The sequence below is a fragment of the Phoca vitulina genome, unplaced genomic scaffold (assembly GCF_004348235.1).
Source record: "Phoca vitulina isolate PV1807 unplaced genomic scaffold, GSC_HSeal_1.0 scaffold94, whole genome shotgun sequence".
NCBI classification, from domain to species: domain Eukaryota; kingdom Metazoa; phylum Chordata; class Mammalia; order Carnivora; family Phocidae; genus Phoca; species Phoca vitulina.
In genome coordinates, this window is record NW_022589797.1 from 2,688,764 (window position 1) to 2,710,063 (window position 21,300).

Here is a 21,300-nt window from a genome sequence, read left to right on the forward strand (position 1 = left end):
GTGTATTTGTATAAATATGTATTTATTTACCCACTTTGCTCTGTAGTTAATGTAGTAGGGATGCTCAAACACTAAACAAAATCAACAGCCGTCAGCCTTGATCTCTAACTCTTCCCTTTTTTTTTTTTTTTTTTTTTTTAAGATTTTATTTATTTATTTGACAGAGAGAGACACAGCGAGAGAGGAAACACAAGCAGGGGGAGTGGGAGAGGGAGAAGCAGGCTTCCCGCTGAGCAGGGAGCCTTATGCGGAGCTTAATCCAGGACACTGGGATCATGACCTGAGCCGAAGGCAGACACTTAATGACTGAGCCACCCAGGCGCCCCTCTAACTCTTCCTTTATCCATTTGTCATGTTTATCTGAAATGTTATGAACTAGTAGCGATAGAGGACATTTGAGGTCAAATTTCTTAAAATATTTGAAATACTTAATTTACTAAAAATTTTGATCTAATACCATTTATTTGTCTGATAGTTTTGCTTCTTAGTGGATATTGTATCCTATCACCTTTATGTTGTAGAAGTCTATTTACATCATTTTATCACAGTGTGACAAAGGTGTCAGTGGTAAATTTTTAACTCCCAATATATGAGGAGCACAAGAAACAAAATGGAAATGATTTGACAATACCCTCTCCCCCAATTCTCATCCTGTATTCTATTAATGGTTAAAAATACTCAAAATCCTTCTTAATAAATACTTCCAGAAGCCAAAACTAATTCATTGGAGTTGACACTGAAGTTGAAAATTGACCTAGAGAGAATATCCAGTAACTCAAATATGAAGTAAGTAGTGACCATTCTGGATTAGTTGTGGCTGTATAGAGCTATTCCTGATCTCCTCCTTTCCCTAATGCTCAGGCCCTCTGTGCTTAAGACTTGCTGGGAATGCATAATCTTTAGCTGGATGTGGGACAGTGGCAGCTACTTCTAAGACAGAGGAGTGTTTCTTGGCGGAAAGCTCATTTTAGGTTTTGGTCAGGAAATATAAAAGATGAAGCTGTCAAAGACTAAGCTAATTGAAACACGTAGAATATATATTTTAAAAACAGCAAAACAAAACAAAACAAAACAAAACCTTGAGTTAATAGTGAATTTTTAAAAAGCACCCTACTCCCCCCAAAAAAAGCAAAATCCAAATCCTAAAGGAACTCATTAGATACCACTCCTGCATTCATGTACAAACTCTACTTTGGATAATCAAGTAGCTCTAGTTGTTGACAAAAAGTTTTTCTTTACAGGAAAATTCCACCAATAATGATATATTCAGAAAATCACCATTTTGCAGCCCTTCATGAAATAATTGAGGCAGGTAGCAGTCATCACTGGATGAAACCGTTGGATTAATGGCTGATGAGAGAACTTTACAATGAAGGAATCAGGCTGCAATTCTAGCAGACATTTGCATATATTCTGATGTGAGGGTGATGTATTTTATTTTTTTTAAAGAAAAAAAATTTTTTTTTTTTTCTTTTTAAGATTTTATTTATTTATTTGACAGAGAGAGAGACAGCGAGAGAGGGAACACAAGCAGGGGGAGTGGGAGAGGGAGAAGTAGGCTTCCTGCCGAGCAGGGAGCCCGATGCGGGGCTCGATCCCAGGACCCTGGGATCATGACCTGAGCTGAAAGCAGACGCCTAACGACTGAGCCACCCAGGCGCCCCCCCAAAAATTTTTTTTTAAGATTTTATTTATTTGACAGAGACACAGCGAGAGAGGGAACACAAACAGGGGGAGTGGGAGAGGGAGAAGCAGGCTTCCCACGGAGCAGGGAGCTCTATGCGGGGCTTAATCCAGGACACTGGGTTCATGACCTGAGCTGAAGGCAGACCCTTAATGACCGAGCCACCCAGGCGCCCCTAGGGTGATGTATTTTAAAGATTTTATTTATTTATTTGACAGAGAGAGACACAGTGAGAGAGGGAACACAGCAGGGGGAATGGGAGAGGGAGAAGCAAGCTTTCCACTGAGCAGGGAGCCTGGTGCGGGGCTCGATCACAGGACCCTGGGATCACGACCTGAGCCGAAGGCAGACACGTAACGACTGAGCCACCCAGGCGCCCAGGTGATGTATTTTAAAGCACATGGTAGCACCTGTGAAGTATTTTTGCCTGAAATGTGGAAATGTGGAACTTGATTCTAATACAGGGTTGCAAGATTAGGCCAAAACAAAACAGGACACTAGTTAAAATTGAATTTTAAATGAACAATGTTTTGTTTTGTTTTAGTATGTCTCATACTTGGAACACACTTGGTTTATGCAACAAATCAAGGAATAGAAAGGAAAAAAAGGAAGGATGGGGTACTGCTGTGTAAGATAAAAGACTTAAGAGACATAACCAAATGTGTGGAACTTGTTCAGATTCTGAGTTAAACAATATTTTTGTAAAAAGATATTTTCAAAATATTTGTTTAGGGGTGCCTGGGTGGCTGAGTCGTTTGAGCATTGGGCTTTTGATTTCAGCTTAGGTCATGATCTCTGGGGTGTGAGATCGAGCCGTGCCTCAAGCTTGGTGCTCAGTTGGCTTTCTCTCCCTCTGTTCTTCCTCTTGCTCACGTCCTCTCTCTCTCAAATAAATAAAATCTTAAAAAAAAAAAAAAAAAAATATATATATATATATATATATATATATACACACATATATATATATTTGGGGGAGTGCCTGGGTGACTCAGTTGGTTAAGCATCTGACTCGATTTTGGCTCTGGTCATGATCTTGGGGTCATGGGATTGAGCCCCCCATCTGGCTCCTGGCTCCGTGCTCAGCAGGGAGTCTGCTTGTGATTCTCTCTCCCCATCTCCTTCTGTCCCTCCACCCCCCCACCCCCATCGCTTGCGTGTGTGCACGTGTGTGTGTGTGTGTGTGCGCGCGTGCGCGATCTCTCTCTCAAACCTTTAAAAATATATATATGTTTAGGGGTGCCTGGCTGGCTCAGTTGGTAGAACACACAACTCTTGATCTCAGGGTTGTGAGTTCAAGCCCCATATTGGGTGTAGAGGTTACTTAAAAATAAAATCTTTAAATACATACATGCATACATAAATGTTTAAAGATAAATATTTTATTGTTGGAAAACCAGACAGCGACATGCAAATGCACAAAAATTAATTCAAAATGGATTAAGGACTGAATGTAAGAGCTCAAACAATAAAACTTCTAGAAGAAAATATAGGTGGTAAGCTCTTTGACGTCAGTTCTGGCAATGATTTTTTGGATTTGACACCAAAAGCAAAGGTAACAAAAGCAAAAATAAACAAGTAGGACTACATCAAACTAAGAAGCTGCTGTACAGCAAAGGAAACCATCAATAAAATGAAAAGGCAGCCTACTGAATGGGAGAAAATATTTGCAAATCATATATCTGATAAAGGGTTAATATCCAGAATATATAAAGAGGGATGCCTGGGGGACTCTGTTAAGCGTCTACCTTTGGCTCAGGTCATGATCCCAGCGTCCTGGGATCAAGTCCCACATCGGGCTCCTTGCTCAGTGGGGAGCCTGCTTCTCCCTCTGCCTGCCACTCCCCCTGCTTGAACTGTCTCTCTCTCTGACAAATAAATAAAATCTTTATATATTCTGGATATATTTTTTAAAGAACTCCTACAACTTGATAGCAAAATAAACAATCTGGAAAAAAAAGTGGGTGGAGGATCTGAACATTTTTCCAAAGACATACAGATGCCCAACAGGTACATGAAAAGATGTTTAATATCACTCATCATTAGAAAAATGCAAATCAAAACCACACTGAGCTGTAACACCTATTAGAATGGCTATTATCAAAAAGACAAGATATAACTAATTCTGGCTAGGATATGGAGAAACAAGAGCCCTGTGCACTACTGGTGGGAATGTTAATTGGTACAGCCACTGTGGAGATTCTTCAAAAAAATAAAAATAGGCACCTGGGTGGCTCAGTTGGTTGAGTGGTCTGCTCAGGGTCCTGGGATAGAGCCCCATGTAGGGCTCCATGCTCAGCAGGGGAGTCTGCTTGAGGATTCTCTCTCTCAAATCTTAAAAAAAAATAAAAATAGAACTACTGTATGATCCAGCAATTCCATTTCTGGGGACTTATTCAAAGAAAACACTAACTCAAAAAGATACATGCAGGCGCACCTGGGTGGCTCAGTCGTTAAGCATTTGCCTTTGGCTCAGGTCATGATCCCAGAGTCCTGGGATCGAGCCCCGCATCAGGCTTCCTGCTCAGCAGGAAGCCTGCTTCTCCCTCTCCCACTCCCCTTGCTTGTGTTCCCTCTCTTACTGTATCTCTCTCTGTCAAATGAATAAAATCTTAAAAAAAAAAAAAAAAGGTATATGCAGCATTATTTACAATGGCCAAGATATGAAAACAACCTAAATGTCCATCAGGGAGTGAATGGATAAAGAAGTAGTGTATATGTATAAGTGTGTGTGTGGATGGACCTTGAGGGGATTATGCTAAGTGAAGTAAATCAGACAAATACTGTATGATCTTCTATATGGAATCTAAAAGAAACCACAAAAACCAACCTCATAGATAGAGACCAGATTGGTGGTTGCCAGAGGTAGGGGTTGTGGGGGTGGATGAAATGGGTAAAAGGAGTCAAAAAGTACAAACTTCCAGTTAAAAGTTATAGGGTATAATGTACAGCATGGCAACTATAGTTAATAATACTGTGTTGCATATTTGAAAGTTTCTAAGAGAGTCGGTCTTAAAAGTTCTCATCATAAGAAATTTGGTAACTGTATGGTGACAGATGTTAAGTAGACTTCTAATCATTTTGCAGTATGTTGAATCATTGTATTGTACACCTGAAAAAGTGTGTCAATTATACCTTGATAAAAATATATATATATATACACACATATATTTAAAGATAAATATTTTTAAAAGATATTTTTGAGATAATTGGGGAAATTAGATTATGGACTGAATATAAGATACCATGAATTATTTTTAATTAGGTATAATAATTGCATTATAGTTACATTTAAAATATAGTAATATATATATAACATTTAAAATACATTTAAAATAGTGTCCACTTAAAAATGAATTTAGAGGTAAAATGACATATCTGGGATTTACTTTAAGATATTTCAGCAAAGGAGGGCGCCTGGGTGGCTCAGTTGGTTAAGCGACTGCCTTCGGCTCAGGTCATGATCCTGGAGTCCCTGGATCGAGTCCCGCATCGGGCTCCCTGCTCGGCAGGGAGCCTGCTTCTCCCTCTGACCCTCCCCCATCTCATGTGCTCTCATTTCTCTCTGTCTCAAATAAATAAATAAAATCTTTAAAAAAAAAAAAAAAAAAAAAAAGATATTTCAGCAAAGGAAAGAGGATAGAGAAAGAAAGTATGGCAAATTTGATAATTTAAGAATCTAGGGATGGTTAATATGGAAGTTTATGGTACAATTCTATTTACTTTTGTGATGTTTGAGAATTTTTTTTAAAGATTTACAAGCTGGGGAGTAGTAGAGAGAGAGAGGGAGAAGCAGGTTCCCTTCTGAGCAGGGAGCCCGATGTGGGGCTCGATTCCAGGACCCTGGGATCATGACCTGAGCCAGAGGCAGACACTTACCTGACTGAGCCACCCAGGTGCCCCAATGTTTGAAATTTTTTATATTTTAAAATGCTGTGCTTGCCATTTGCCAAGCAGTTAGTGGGTGCTTTACAGAATCTATCTGCTATACAATCAGTACATGTATCTAGTACTTTAACATATCCAAGTCAATACCTGTAGAAATTATTCTAGTTTTAAACTTGAAGAGGCCCAGAGCCATTGAATAATTTAACCATGTATCACTTCTGAGTCTTGGTAGAGCCTGACTGGATCCTGGATTTTTTTGACTCCTAACCCAGTTATCTTCTGCTATATTAGTTACTACTAAACAAACTCTTTGGTAGTCTACCGACATGTTTAAAATAATAATCTTGGGGCACCTGGGTGGCTCACTTGGTTGTCTGACTCTTGGTTTCTGCTTAGGTCATGATCTGGGGGTGGTGAGATTGAGCCCCATGTAGGGCTCCCTCACTCAGCAGGGTGTCTGCTTAGGATTCTCTCTTCCACTTTCCTCTGCCCCTCCCCCTACCCATGTGTACTCTTTTTCTTTCTAAAATAAATCTTTTTTAAAAAAATAAAAATAGGGGTGCCTGGGTGGGTCAGTTGGTTAAATGTCTGCCTTGGGCTCAGGTCATGATCTCAGGGTCCTGGGATCGAGCCCCGCGTTGGGCTCCCTGCTCAGCAGAGAGTCTGATCCTCCTTCTGTCCCTCCCCCTGCTTGTGCTTTCTCATGCTCTCTCTTTCTCTCAAATAAATAAATAAATAAAATCTTTAAAAATAAAAATAAAATGGAATTCTGGTTTAGCCAGATTCAATAAAATAGTTTATGTAAAGGACTTACACATAGTTCTTGACATAAAATATAAAAATAAATTTTAGTTTAATCAGATCATCAAAGTAGTATGACTGTGCACTAAGTGCTGAAATAATGTTATTAGCCTTGTTACATAAAATGTTTTTTTGAGCTATATGAAGTGTTCAAGGTGACATTGGTAGAGATACTGTGTTGTTATCAGGCTCTTCTAGGTTGTAAGGACGCTGAGGTTGTCCCCAGTACTTTGGGTGGTGGGACTTGTAGAGAATTAGGACACAGAGAAAATGGCTCCATAGCCACATAAGCAAGCTTCATGCAATGTTGTAATCACGTAGGTGCCTCGGTTAAAAAGTAGAAATGGTAGAACTTTTGTTCTTTACCCTAAGCAGATTGTGTTCATTCAGCAAATACTTGTTACATACCTTTCTAGCTCAAATGCTAGACTGAGCAGATCATATTACTTTTCTCTTGAAGAATTCACACTATAGTATAAGGCAGAGCCACCTTACATCATCTCTAGAACAAGGCTGGCAATAAATAAATATATATGAGTCTGTAATAAGTGCCCCTATCAGTTTTAAAATCGAAACACTATAGAAATTTGGAGAGAGAAATCACATTTCCCTGGGGTAATTCATCTATTCAGCAAACATTATTTATAATTGTGTGAATTGTTTTTAATGGCTATAACAAACAGAATATGAAAATGCTTATGTTAAATAAAGTAGGTTGCAATATGGTTATGAGTACAATGTTATATACAATGTAAAAAAAATGCATTAAAAAAATAAAAAGCTAGAGGGAAAAACACCAAAATAGGAACAAGTAGTTGTATCAGGTCAATTTGAGAAGGCTGGGAAGGAGGAAGGTAGATGGATTTAGAAATATATATGTATTTTTTTCTTTTTTTCTTTTTTTAAGATTTTATTTATTTGACAGAGATATAGCGAGAGCAGGAGCACAAGCAGGGGGAGTGGGAGAGGGAGAAGCAGGCTTCCTGCTGAGCAGGGAGCATGATGCGGGGCTTGATCCCAGGACCCTGGGATCATGGCCTGAGCCGAAGGCAGATGCTTAACGACTGAGCCACCCAGGCACCCCTAGGAATATATTTTTAAAATAAATTATATAGTCACATAGTTTCATAAGTTAAAAAACAGCTGTTCTAGGTCCTGCTCTGGGTGATGGGAGACAGCAGTGAAATAGAAATAGCAATAGGAAAGGTAATAGCTACTGGCATTTATTGGTATATAATAATCTCCTTCCCACACTTGCCCTCTCAACTAGTTCCCCTCCCCCTAGAGGCCAATACTCTGACTTTCTTGTGCATCCTATCAGAGATACTTTATGCCTGATAAGCAGATATATAGATCTATCATAGATAGTTATCTCTTTCTCTTTAATAACTGGTACCTTTACAAACCTTTACAAACATACAAACTGTTCTGTACCTTGCTTTAGTCACTTTTCAATATATTGAAGAGCTTACTTTTTCTTCAATAATACATTGAGAGTTTACTTATTCTCTGTAATTGCTTCATAGTATCCCATTTAATGGGTTACTATTATTTATTTAACCAGTCCCTAAACATTCTTTTTTTTTTTAAGATTTTATTGTTTCCTAGCACAGGAGAGGGAGAGGGAGAAGCAGACTCCCCTCTGAGCAGAGAGCCCCATGCGGGGCTTGATCGCAGGACCCTGAGATCATGACCTGAGCTGAAGGCAGCTGCTTAACTTAGTATCTTTATATTTTTAAATTCCTAGGGTGATTCTGCCCCAGAAGGAGGAGGAGGTTGGACCTTTGTAAAATGGAATGTGATACCAAAAAAGCGTATCTAATTTTAGAAAAAAAGAGCAGCTCTTTCTACCCATGGGTCCTGTCCCTGTGCTTTAATAAAAACACCTTTTTGCACTGAAAAAAGAAAATGCAAAAAATAAAACAAAAGAATGTAGGCTAACTATAGAGCTCAGAAAGGCAGCATGCTGCGGTTTATGTAGAAGTATGCCCTATGTAGAAGTATGCCCGGGGGGCTTTAATCTGCATATCCAGATTACTGCTGGCTCCAGCATCTTCCCCTCTCAGGATAGTATGGGATAGCCAAGCGTTGCAAGATGAACACATTAGTCTTTCAGATACTGATTAAGGAATGCAGTAGAGGTCATGGTAATCAGAGTTTGGTATGTCACCAAGGGAATGGGTGTGTGAAATATAGGAAGACTGCATAGCACTTAACCTGTTGTTGCTCTGGGTTAGGCTGAGTCACAGAGGAAATGTAACTGCTTGGGAGTAACTTAAAACATACCAAAACACTGAAGGCTTATTCTGTTCTAGCTTCTGTGCTAGGTGAAGGTAAGTAATAAAAAAATAAATCACAGTATGGGGCACCTGGGTGGCTAAGCATCTGCCTTCAGCTCAGGTCATGATCTCAGGATTCTGGGAGCGAGCGCCACATCGGGCTCCCTGCTCAGAGGGAGACTGCTTCTCTCTCTCCCTCTGCCTGCCGCTCCCCCTGCTTGTGGTCTCTCTCTGTCAAATAAATAAATAAATTCTTAAAAAAAAAAAAGAAAAGAAATCATCGTAGTAATAACTACCAACACTTATTGGGCAATGAGTATATACCAGGTGTTATGCTGAGAGTTTTACAAGTATTCTCTCATTGAATCCTAATCCTAGGCACTGTGGGGACTGTTACATTCCCATTTAACAGTTGAGAAAAATGAGTTTCATAGATGTTGAGTAAGTAACTTGCCAAAGATTGCACATGTATCTACTTCATAGGGTTGCTTGAAGTTTAACAAATAGTACTTAGAACAGTGACTGCTACATAATAAATGCTCAATAATATTAGTTGCTATTATTATTACTACTGAAGTACAGAGGAAATACCAGTAATCCTTTGCCTAGGGCATACCTCACAGAAGAAAACTATAAGTAGAGTTTTTCTTGGGAAAGACAGATATTCCAGGTAGAAGAAACAGTAGTAAAGGGGTTGGTGGCCTGATTCAGCTACTGTTTAGGGTGCTTGGTGGTAAATGGTAGAAGAGGATGCAAAATGAAAGAAGGCTTCATGGCGGGTGGGGCAGAGAGCTATTGAGCTATTTTGAAAGGATGGGCTTAACTCATTTTAGGAGACGGGGTTGGGAACATTTCTGGCAAAGGTACAACACCTCAAATGGCATAGAAGCAGTGTTGCAGTTATCTACTGCTGTGAAGTAAACTACCCCAAAATTAAGTGGTTTAAAACAATTATTATTTTATTTGCCCACAGTTCTGTGAGTCACATGTTTGGGCTAGGCCTAGCTAGGTAATTCTGGTCTCACTGGGGGTCACTCTTGTGGCTGCAATCATTTGATGGTGCCACTGGGGCCAAATAGTCTAAGATGGCGTATCTGACGTGGCTGGCTTCGATGATGGCTGTTGGTTGGGCTTCTTCATGTGGCAGCAAAAGAATTGCAAGAGAACAGCAGAAGCTGCAAGGGTTCTTGAGGCCTAGGCATGGAAGTCACACAGTGTCACTCCACCACATTCTGTCAGGCAAAACAGTCACAAAGCCAGCCTAGATGCAATGGGAGGAAAAGGACACTGCCTCTTGATGTGAAAGGACATGCAAAGAATTTGTGGCCCTCCCCCACTCCCCCAAATCTTCCACAAATGGAAAAGGGCAGAATGAGTTTAGGATGTTTAGGCTCTTTGGCCTTTTCCTTACTCTAAGCATTACCTCCGAAGTTAATTATACAAGGTACTTTAATCACCTTTATTATCTGACCCTGAACTCTGTTTCTCCTAGAATGAAGACAAAATATAAATTAAAATGAAAAACAGAAAAGCTTGGGGCGCCTGGGTGGCTCAGTCGTGAAGCGTCTGCCTTCGGCTCAGGTCATGATCCCAGGGTCCTGGGATCGAGCCCCACATTGAGCTCCCTGCTCGGTAGGAAACCTGCTTCTCCCTCTCCCACTCCCCCTGCTTGTGTTCCCTCTCTCACTGTGTCTCCCTCTGTCAAATAAATACATAAAATCTTAAAAAAAAAACAACCAGAAAAGCTTTACCAAGAATTAACTGAATTTTGAAAACTGAATTATAAAATAGTTTCTAGAAAGAAAATGTAGTTTTTAATATTTTCATGAACTTGAACTTGATTAACAGTGGTGTGGAGAATTTCTCAGGGTTCCTGACTTTATAATAGACCAGGATTATGTGTTATTAATATATCATTTATTAGTATTTGATTAAATACCTTGGTGTTAAAATTTTTTAAGCATTTCAATGTTCGACCATATAAAATCTTTTTTATTTTTTTAAAGATTTTGTTTTAGAGAGGGGAGAGTACAAGTTGGGGAGGGGCAGAGTGGGGGAGAGAGAGAATCTCAAGCAGATCCCCTGCCAAGCGTGGAGCCCAATGTGGGGCTCACAACCCTGGAATCATGACCTGAGCTGAAATCAAGAGTTGGACGCTTAACTGATTGAGCCACCGAGGCACCTCTAAAATCTTTTTTTTTTTAAAGTTTATTTATCTATCTATATCTATCTATCTATCTATTTATCTATCTATCTATCTATCTATCTCTACACCCAGTGTTGGGCTTGAGTGTACGACCCTGAGATCAAGTTACATATACTTCTGACTGCGCCAGTCAGGTCCTCCAGCAACCATGTAAAATCTTGACCATAGTATTACTTTCCTAGGTTATTTATTTATTTATCCCAGTTAAATTATTTTATATTCTGTACAACATCTACAACCACCTACCTTCACCTGCCTTTTAGAATGGTCTGAGATCCTGAATTAGATTCTGAATTAATGATGTTTTTACTTCTTTATTCAATTAACTTTTATCAGTACTCAGCAGATACAAATGTGATTTCCTCTGAGTTATATCAGTTCTCTGGTTTGCTATTTAATTCTGCTTTCCATTCTGAAAGAGTTCTTAGCCTTTGTTCATTAATCATAGGAAACAGTTGTGCAACATGCCTTGACATTAACTTGAACATCTAAAATTAGTCCTGCTACAATCAGTGGTTGGGAACAAGGTTTCAGTAGTTGGTGGCATGTGTTAAGTAGATATTGCAAGCTTGGAAGGAACTCCCTAGAAATAAGTAAGTGACTTGCATTGTGTGTGTATGTGCATGTACCTGTGTATATATGCAACTGAAGTTCCATTTGTATTAAGCAGATGAATAAATTACATCTGTTACTACAAATGCATCATAAGCATCTACACTTATGCACTGTGCTGTTTAATTATTTCAGAAGAAAAATATATTTAAAAACTTGGTATGCTAGAATGGATTTTTCTGTATGTTTGTTTTGTGATTTTCATTTTTTAAAAGGAATATATATACTATATTTCAAGTAAATGGCTTTTTTTTCCTTTTCAGAATTTATAGAAACTTATTCACAAAAAATGACATCCTGGTTGTATGAATGTCTTTGTGAAGCTGAACTTGCACAGTATTATCCTCATTTTACTGCCCTTGGCCTTCAAAAAATAGATGAATTAGCCAAGGTTACAATGAAGGACTACTCCAGATTGGGAGTACATGACATGAACGACCGCAAACGTCTCTTCCAACTTATCAAAATCATTAAAATTATGCAGGAAGAAGATAAAGCAGTCAGTAGCCCAGAGCATCCTCTTCAGACAAACAGCCTGTGCAGTAAACCTCAGGAATCCAGATCTGGTCCTCGCAGGCAACTACATTTTGATTCTCCTGCTGACAACAAGGACAGAATTACCGACAACAATGGGTTTGAGATGTGCAGTTTATCAGATTTTTCTGCTAATGACCAGAAGTCTAGTTACCTAAAAGTGCTGGAGCACATGCTGCCGGATGATCCCCAATCCCCTACAAAAACAAGAATTCTGAGTGCTGCAGCTGCTGGTTCCTATGTGCAAACAGAAACTAACACTTCACTCTTTTCATCAAATCACTTTTCTCCACTACTGGGGGATTATGATATTCCCATTATTCAAAGAGTCTCTCATGTTTCAGGGTATAACTATGGAATCCCTCAATCTTGTATCAGGTAATTATTTTTATCTTTTTTGGGGTGTAGGGGAGAGGGTAGCATCAGGCAAGGGCAAGCCTCTCCATGACTGAGAGCAACTAGTACTTATTTACAGAAAATTATAGTGAACAGCTTCTGCGACAATAATAGAAGTACCTTGATGGGGGAAAGTCCGTGAGGAATTGGGACTTTCCAGATGGGAGAAAGATGATATTGTTCGTGTATGTCAAACAGCTGTTACTTGCCAGGATCTGCTATTATTCCGCTAGCAGACCTATTTCTATTATTTATTATAGTGTAACATGATACATCTAATACATCCTTGAAGGTAAAACAGTTAACTGGCCTTCTGCAATGGAAAAAGTGTGTGTGTGTGTGTGTGTGTGTTCCACAGGATTTTTTTAAGGCTATCAAATTCACTTCAACCAGGAGACATAAAGCTTAGTTAAAAACAAAGAGCATGTAGCTGAATTAAGTAGGTCTTTCGTGCAATTAGCTAACCTGCACACACTGGAATATGGTCCTGATTTTGAGTGCTTTCTTCAGTTCTAGCCCTGCAAGAACATATGATTTTGGTGACTGCAAAAGAGTAAGACACTTTTGATATAGTTTAGACTTTGATAGGGTGACAATAAGTTATTTTCACCTAGTGCTTTAACATAAATGTTGAAATAAGGTCCCTAATACCAGCATTGGTATAATAGAGAACATGTTCTTTTAAAAATAACATATATTTGTTGTTTGGTTATTTTAAAAGTTACACATGGTGAATTATGGAAAAACAAAACACATTCTTTTTTTTTTTTTTTTTTTTTTACAGATTTTATTTATTTATTTGACACAGAGAGATAGTGAGAGCAGGAACACAAGCAGGGGGAGTGGGAGAGGGAGAAGCAGGCTTCCTGCTGAGCAAGGAGCCCGATGTGGGACTCGATCCCAGGACCCTGGGATCATGACCTGAGCCGAAGGCAGACGCTTAACGACTGAGCCACCCAGGCGCCCCACAAAATACATTCTTAGGCCACATTTTCTTTATTTTTTTTTTTAAGGCTATTATTCATACCTTAAAACAAGGTGTATATTTATATCTGGCCTTATATTGGCTAAGGTTTCAGAGGATCTCATAACCAACCAGTTCTTTTGTTCCCCCCAAAAAATAAAAGACCCAATTTTACAGGTAAAAGTACTTTTAGGGCGCCTGGGTGGCTCAGTTGGTTGAGCGACTGCCTTCGGCTCAGGTCATGATCCTGGAGTCCCTGGATCGAGTCCCGCATCGGGCTCCCTGCTCGGCGGGGAGCCTGCTTCTCCCTCTGACCCTCCCCCATCTCATGTGCTCTCTCTCTCTCATTCTCTCTGTCTCAAATAAATAGATAAAATCTTTAAAAAAAAAAAAAAAAAAAAAAAAAGTACTTTTAGTAATTTGAAATACTTACTGCATTTTATAGTATTTCTGAAAACTATTTTGTTTAGCAGAGCACAGAGCATATAGTACTCTTTTCTTCTTTTAATTGTTAGAGAACTAGATTGTTCCATGACTGTCAAAGCCAGGATTGTTGCTGTCCTATTGGTTAGCTCTGCTGAAAGAACAGATATTTTCTTGAATATTAGTCTTTTATTGAACAACACATAAAAACTAAATTGGAGGGTGCCTGGGTGGCTCAGCTGGTTAAGCGACTGCCTTCAGCTCAGGTCATGGTCCCAGAGTCCTGGGATCGAGTCCCACATCGGGCTCCCGGCTCGGCGGGGAGCCTGCTTCTCCCTCTGACCCTCTCCCCTCTCATGCTGTTTCTCTCTCTCTCTCTCTCAAATAAATAAATAAATAAAATCTTTAAAAAAAAAAACCTAAATTGGAGGGCGCCTGGGTGGCTCAGTCGTTAAGCGTCTGCCTTCGGCTCAGGTCATGATCCCAGGGTCCTGGGATGGAGCCCCGCATCAGGCTCCCTGCTCGGCAGGAAGCCTGCTTCTCCCTCTCCCACTCCCCCTGCTTGTGTTCCTGCTCTCGCTCTCTCTCTGTCAAACAAATAAATAAAATCTTTAAAAAAAAAAAAAACTAAATTGGAATTATTTATAAATAAAGATATCACTTTGCAAATTACTTATAAATAATTTGCATTATTTATTTGGACAGAATGAATATTTTAGTTTAAATATTGCTATTTCATTTGGCACGTATTAAGTACTACCTCTTCTAGGTCTGATTCTAGGTTTAAAGATAATCAGGATACGTGGAGGCTGTTAGACTCTTAGGGGGAGTGAGCGGGAAGACAACCATATGGTGAGATACGTGCTCTTATAAGAGGCTTATACGTGACAAACCCAGAGTGAAAGCTATTCCATTGAGTTTTTTTAATTTTTATGTCATTATTTTATCACTCTTCCCACTCTTTATTGTATTAGGGAAATAGAGATAAAAAAGGACATTTTCCCCCAATAACCCCCATATTATCTTCTTACTCAAATATTTCTAAGTAGCAGCCAGGGTTTCAGAACCCTGAGAAACTCCCTCACCAACTTAAGTCTTGCTGTTAGGATGTCATCTTGTCCAAAGAGCATTCTCTTTGGGTGCCTCAAATCAAGTAAGCTCAAAATAAATTACTGGTCTCAGAATTTTTTTTTTTTTTTTTAAAGATTTTATTTATTTATTTGACAGAGAGAGAGACACAGCGAGAGAGGGAACACAAGCAGGGGAGTGGGAGAGGGAGAAGCAGGCTTCCCACGGAGCAGGGAGCCCGGAGCCCGATGCGGGGCTCGATCCCAGGACCTGGAATCATGACCTGAGCCGAAGGCAGACGCTTAACGACTGAGCCACCCAGGCGCCCCTCAGAATTTTTTTTAAGATTTTATTTATTTATTTGACAGAGCACAAGCGGGGGAGTGGCGGGGCAGGGGGAGAAGCAGGCTCCCCGCTGAGCAGGAAGCCTGACGTGGGGCTTCACCCCAGGACCCTGACTGAGATCATGACCTGAGCTGAAGGCAGATGCCCAACCGACTGAACCACCCAGGAACTCCTGTTCTCAGAATTTTAATAAGTCTAATGCATTTAGAGATCTTAAAAAGACCTAACTCCAGCTGTCTTAACTCTTCATGTCAGAAAGATACAGCTTATTTCATCTAAGGAACACTGGGCATTAAAACCAGAGCCTTCTAGGGGTACCTGGGTGGCTCAGTCGGTTAAGCATCTGACTTGGGCTCAGGTTATGATCTCAGGGTCCTGGGATCGAGCTCCATGTCAGGCTCCCCACTCAGCAGGGAGTCTGCTTGTCCCTCTGCCCCCCCCACTCATTCTCCCCCCCCCACTCATTCTCCCCCCCCCTCCTCCCCCCCCCCACTCATTCTCTCCCCCCCTCAAATAAATAAATAAAATCTTTAAAAAAAAAAAGCCTTTTAGCAGAAGAACATTCATTGTTTTTTTGCCCCTTGACCTGGAAAACTAGTCCTTTTGACCACATGACCCATCCTAGAGTCCCTAGTCACTTTTGAAAAAGACTTTTCTGTCCTTTGATTAGCTTTATACAATTAGGTTATTAATACTCCCAATAACTAGAGATTTTGACACAGGCCCTTGTTAAAATAATGCATTAAAATTTTGTTTCCTGGGGCGCCTGGGTGGCTCAGTCATTAAGCGTCTGCCTTCAGCTCAGGTCATGATCCCAGGGTCCTGGGATCGAGCCCCACATCAAGCTCCCTGCTTAGGGGGGAAGCCTGCTTCTCCCTCTCCCACTCCCCCTGCTTGTGTTCCCTCTCTCACTATCTCTGTCAAATAAACAAAATCTTAAAAAAAGAAAATGTTTTTTGGGGCGCCTGGGTGGCTCAGTTGGTTAAGCGACTGCCTTCGGCTCAGGTCATGATCCTGGAGTCCCGGGATCGAGTCCCGCATTGGGCTCCCTGCTCAGCAGGGAGTCTGCTTCTCCCTCTGACCTTCATGATCTCTCTATCTCATTCTCTCTCTCAAATAAATAAATAAAATCTTTAAAAAAAAAAAAAATGTTTTTCTTACAAAAAAAATCGAACATATGCAGAAGAAGGGAGAATAAATCAATGAATCCCCTAATGCCCATCATCCACTTTTCATGATTGTCAGGATTTTGCCACACATAACCTCAAAATGGTACTTTTTTTTTTTTAAGATTTTATTTATTTATTTGACAGAGAGAGACACAGCGAGAGAGGGAACACAAGCAGGGAGAGTGGGAGAGGGAGAAGCAGGCTTCCCGCCGAACAGGGAGCCTGATGCGGGGCTCGATCCCAGGACCCTGGGATCATGGCCTGAGCCCGAGGCAGATGCCCAACAATTGAGCCACCCAGGCACCCCTCAAAATGGTACATTTTTAAAACTCTGCTGTATGTTGGTTAAAACAAAACAAAACAAAACAAAACATGGCGGGGCACCTGGTGGCTCAGTCAGTTAAGTGTCCAACTTTTGATTTCAGCTCAGGTCATGATTTTAGCGTTGTGAGATTAAGCCCAGTGTTAGGCTCTGCACTAGGCATGGAGCCTGCTTAAGATTCTCTCTCTCCCTCTCCCCCCTCCCCCCCTTAAAAAAAACATGCTTTAAAAGCCTGACATAGTCCTTTATGGTCTATATTAGAACTATCCTATATATAGAACTATATTAGAAATTCTGTTTGCTCCTTTTTACTAATTTAAATCCTGGCAAAAAAGTAATTTTCCAGCCAGTTGGATGTCTCAGAAAATTGAAATTGATATGAAACAATTATATAGTGAAATATACTGTGTAAAATCTATTACAAAGGCTTTTTAGGGGCTATTAATCAAATTCTAAAGTGTAAAGGAAGGGAATAATTTGTCTTGTCTAAGACATTCTTAGTATATGGACCAAAGGCATTGATCCTGGTAAACTACTTTCAAGAATCCTATGTTACTTAGGTTAAGAGGAATTTCTTTTCTTTTTTTTTTTTTTTTTAAGATTTTATTTATTTATTTGACAGAGAGAGACAAAGTGAGAGAGGGAACACAAGCAGGGGGAGTGGGAGAGGGAGAAGCAAGCCTCCTGCGGTGCAGGGAGCCCAATGTGGGGCTCGATCCCAGGACCCCGGGATCATGACCTGAGCCGAAGGAAGACACTTAAGGACTGAGACACCCAGCCACCCCAAGAGGAATTTCTATATAGGTAAATGGTCAGTTGTTAGAGATACACATGTATACCCTCATTAGGCTCAGTAAGTAAACTTGATGAATTTTGTATCCCTAGCTCAAGGAATATTTCATTAAATATTCTAGCTGTTAAGGTTGATAAGTTCACTGAAGTCAGAGCCAGAAAAGAAATGCATCTTAATAGAAGGGTGATGGTGGGCAGCACCAGTCATAAAATTGTCCTAGGAAGAAGAAATACAGGATTGTGTTCTAACAAACACATATCAGGTGGACAAAAAGAGGAAGTAAGAAAGCAAGACAAAGGGAGGGGCAGAATATACTTAGGAGGAACAGAGGAAAAGTACATTGAAACCTACCACCTAATTCAAGGTATTTCAACCCAGGTAGGATAAAAAAAAAAAAAAAAATTAGATTAAATGGTCAAGAAAACAGTAAATGGGGGCGCCTCGGTGGCTCAGTCAGTTAAACGTCTGCCTTCAGCTCAGGTTGTTGATCAAGCCCCACGTCGGGCTCCCTGCTCAGTGGGGAGTCTGCTTCTCCCTCTCCCCCTTGCTTGTGCTCTCTCTCTCTCTAATAAACAGAATCTTTAAAAAAGAAAACAGTAAATGTGTAAGAATAATTGGATTGAGAGGAAGTAAGAGACATGGGTTTAGGTCTTTTAAAGGCCTTGGAGGGGTGGTCCCAACATACTGTGTTTGATTTTGAGGATCAACCAGCCTGATTTGGGGGGACATATAGAAAGAACATCCACCATTAGAAGTTTTTGGAAGACCACATCTGGAAGCCAAACACACAAGTCTTAGAGCTAGAGCAACTCTTAGGGTTTTGGGTTTTTTTGTTTGTTGTTGGCAGGACAAAGGATGGACTGGATTAGGGATAGAGATAGAAGTAATCAGGAGGATTTAGTTAATAAACGAACTTTCTAGGGGTGCCTGGGTGGCTCAGTCGTTAAGCATCTGCCTTCGGCTCAGGTCATGATCTCAGGGTCCTGGGATCGAGCCCCGCATCAGGCTCTCTGCTCCGCGGGAAGCCTGCTTCTCCCTCTCCCACTCCCTCTGCTGGTATTCCCTCTCTCGCTGTCTCTCTCTGTGTCAAATAAATAAAATCTTAAAAAAAAAAATAATAGAAGAACTTTGTATATACCTAATATGTGTAAAGTTACATATTAAAGTGTTGATACTGAGAAAGTTTTATGTATAATATGTGTAAGGTGTGTATATATGTTAAGTGTAATGTGTATATAAAATAACAAAATGTGCTGATACTTTGACCTCTTAAGTAGCCTTATCCTATTATTAAAAATGAAAGCCCACTTATAAATATGTATCAGACAGAACACCTCAGAGAAAGAGAATCCTTGGACAGAGATGGAGAAAATCAGAGTTTGTGTTCGAAAACGCCCTTTGGGCATGAGGGAGGTACGTCGTGGAGAAATTAATATTATTACCGTAGAAGACAAAGAAACTCTTCTAGTTCATGAGAAGAAAGAAGCAGTTGACCTTACACAATATATTCTGCAGGTATGATGCTTTCCTTTTGTGTTTGGAACTAATATTATCAAGTGTGTCGATTTTTTGCTTTTATTTGAATGGCAGCATACAAATTCAAAAATCCAGTTTCTTTGGGTATTGGCATTCATTCCTGATATAAATCATTAATACCCTGGGCCTTCATTTAAAAAAAATATAGTGCAATTGGGGAAACAATAACGTAATTTCTGCACTCTAGGGCAATAGAATTACATCATACCTTCACTTAACACATTTTACATGAATGTAATTATATGTCTTTGGCAAAAATGGGGACTGAGGGGATAAAAAGAATGTAGTGAATTTGTGGTAGATAGGACTAGTCACTGAGTGCATGCCCCAGAGTGACTGAGAGATGATCCCATAGCCTCAATTCTTGCTTGTCTCTCACAGTGTGAACTTATTCTTCTGAGTGTGAGTCTGGAGTTTAATGATGGAGGATATGTTTTCGAGCAACAAAGTTCCAGATTGCCACTCAACTGCTTATTTTGATTCTCAGCTGTCTTTGGGCTTAGATATAACTTGGTGGAAATTGGGCTCTTGAGCCGGCTACTTTGTATAGGGTTGCTTATAGTGAGTAAATGTAATCCAAGAATATGATTTCACTTTTACATCTAACATATAAGGATTTAAATAAAACACTAGTAACTTAGACACATAAGAAAATGTTCACTCCCTGCCAGAAAGATCACAAAAAATCCAAGGAGAAAGGGTTTGGTATTGAAAGGAACTTTTTTCAAGCAGATAGATACCCTTGCAATAATTCTTCAGTCTCCTATGGAAGCAGCAGGCCCACAGATGGAAGATACCATAATTTAGGTACTCTTAAAATTATGAAGCAGTTGTAAATAATCTAAAACAGAGGATAATCCACCAGATGCTAAGATTTGGGAATTCAGGTCTCTCTTAATCTGAATCTGCCTCCTTAAACATTCATATTATATTCATACTATTCTCTCTTTGCTCTCTTGCCTCAAAACCCAGTGACTGGTAGAGAGAAAAAAAAGTGGTGAGTAATCTTTTGTGCTAGCATTTCACCTTAGTCAGCTGAGATTTTACTCTCCTGGAATAAATATGTTAACACTGAAGTCAAATTGTTAACACTTTCCCCCTCTTCTATACATGCATTGTTCAACTTATTCTTGGTTATCAATATTGGGTTTCACAGCAACATTCAAAGTAATTCACTGAGTCTTTCTGTGGGCACTAAATTACTAGGCCACTGTATAAACAACCCAATCACTTTAACAGCCTTATTGACTGCTGATCAATGCACAATCTATTAGGTCTAGGTGGGAGGTATTTATTTTGAAAATGGCCTAAATGCCAATTAGTTATAATGTTATCTAGTTCCATGTCTACTTATAACCATAGTAATAGTCCTGTCCAGCCACCATCTACCCAAGAAGTCCTTAATGATGCTTCTGTCACAGTAATTCCCTCAAGGAAGCATTGTCTTATCTTCTGTATTTTTCCATTATCCCAAAACATAATAACCTTACTTCTTTGTCATTACCACTGGTCAATACTTATTGAACACCCATGGTTTTCTTAGCAGTTTCTCTGCAGTTTGAACTTTGGACCTTTGTTCTCATAGGTCAAAGTTCTTACCTATCAATGCCGTAATACAAGTGCTAAGAGGGCTTTTCCCCCTTTTCTTTCCTTAAGTGGAAAGAAGAAAAGGGAGGTTCATAGCAAACCTAGAAAATATTGATCCTAGATTCTTTGGGCTTTAATTTTTAAACTTATTCAAGAATTCAAACACCAGGTTTATGTATCCATTTAATTAAATATCCTATCCTTTCAAATTTTCTTTTGTTACTTAGTATATATATGGTCATACACATGCAGTGCACTTTCCTACTTACCATTAAATTTTGTATCAATATGTGAAAGGACAAGGAAATGAATTTGTATATATTTCATTCCAGCTTTTTTTTTTTTAAGATTTTATTTATTTATTTGACAGAGAGACACACAGCGAGAGAGGGAACACAAGCAGGGAGAGTGGGAGAGGGAGAAGCAGGCTTCCCGCCAAACAGGGAGCCTGATGCGGGGCTCGATCCCAGGAGCCTGGGATCATGACCGGAGCTGAAGGCAGATGCCCAACAACTGAGCCACCCAGGCGCCCCTCATTCCAGCTTCTTAAATAAAGAAATATATGTAGAAAAAAGAGATGGTACTGAAATATATCAGAAAGTCAATAGTGGCTATCTCTGGGTAGTAAGTTTTATAAATTTGATTTTCTTCTCTATTGTTTTCCATGTTTTTAAATTTTTCCATAATCAGCTTGTT

At 39.8% G+C, this 21,300-nt stretch overlaps 1 protein-coding gene across 1 annotated transcript in view; it reads left to right on the plus strand.

Annotated features, from left to right (window-relative positions):
* KIF24 (kinesin family member 24) overlaps positions 1-21,300 on the plus strand; it is an 84,716-nt gene that overhangs the window by 20,278 nt on the left and 43,138 nt on the right. The window contains exons 2-3 of the mRNA XM_032396795.1: positions 11,731-12,379; positions 18,807-18,996. Coding sequence (XP_032252686.1) covers positions 11,757-12,379; positions 18,807-18,996 — 813 coding nt within the window. The 5' untranslated portion in view covers positions 11,731-11,756. The remainder of the gene's footprint in view (positions 1-11,730; positions 12,380-18,806; positions 18,997-21,300) is intronic.